Here is a 412-nt window from a genome sequence, read left to right as displayed (position 1 = left end):
TTGTCGGTTACGATTTCGGTGAGGGCACCCCATCGACATAGGAAGTCTTCAAATATCCATTTCGCAATGGCTTTCGACATTTCGTTTCAAAGCATCCTGAACTCGGGATATTGTGTCAGCGAACATCGACCCTGTACGAGATACTTATATCCACCCGAAGCCGGCATGTGCATCGTGTTGATGTGTACTTTCGCGAAGATCGGAGCTGGTGTCGCGACAACTGGAGGTATTAGGATCTGTCGGGCCTGTCTTTGCTGGCAGAGGTGACAACTTTGTACAAACCATGCGATATCGGTGTTGTGGTTTGGCCACCAAAATCGCTTGGAGACCAGTGATCGGGTTGCAAAGATGCCTTGATGGCCCACCTTGTTGTGGCACTCGCGGAGGATTTGAAGGCGGTCGGCTTTTCCTA

The 412-nt window shown here is 50.5% G+C and overlaps 1 protein-coding gene across 1 annotated transcript; it reads left to right on the top strand.

Moving 5' to 3' along the window:
• Positions 1 to 66: 66 nt before the first annotated feature.
• Positions 67 to 233, top strand: FIBRA_09412 (uncharacterized protein; the record flags this gene model as incomplete). Its single annotated transcript, XM_012321717.1, has 2 exons — positions 67 to 133; positions 199 to 233. The coding sequence occupies 2 exons, from the start codon at positions 67 to 69 to the stop codon at positions 231 to 233; spliced, it is 102 nt and encodes a 33-aa protein (XP_012177107.1).
• Positions 234 to 412: the final 179 nt, after the last annotated feature.

This window comes from Fibroporia radiculosa, assembly GCF_000313525.1.
Source record: "Fibroporia radiculosa TFFH 294 genomic supercontigs, scaffold38885, whole genome shotgun sequence".
Classification (NCBI taxonomy): domain Eukaryota; kingdom Fungi; phylum Basidiomycota; class Agaricomycetes; order Polyporales; family Fibroporiaceae; genus Fibroporia; species Fibroporia radiculosa.
Note: the sequence above shows the minus strand (reverse complement) of the source record. Positions and strands in the feature narration are given on the sequence as shown.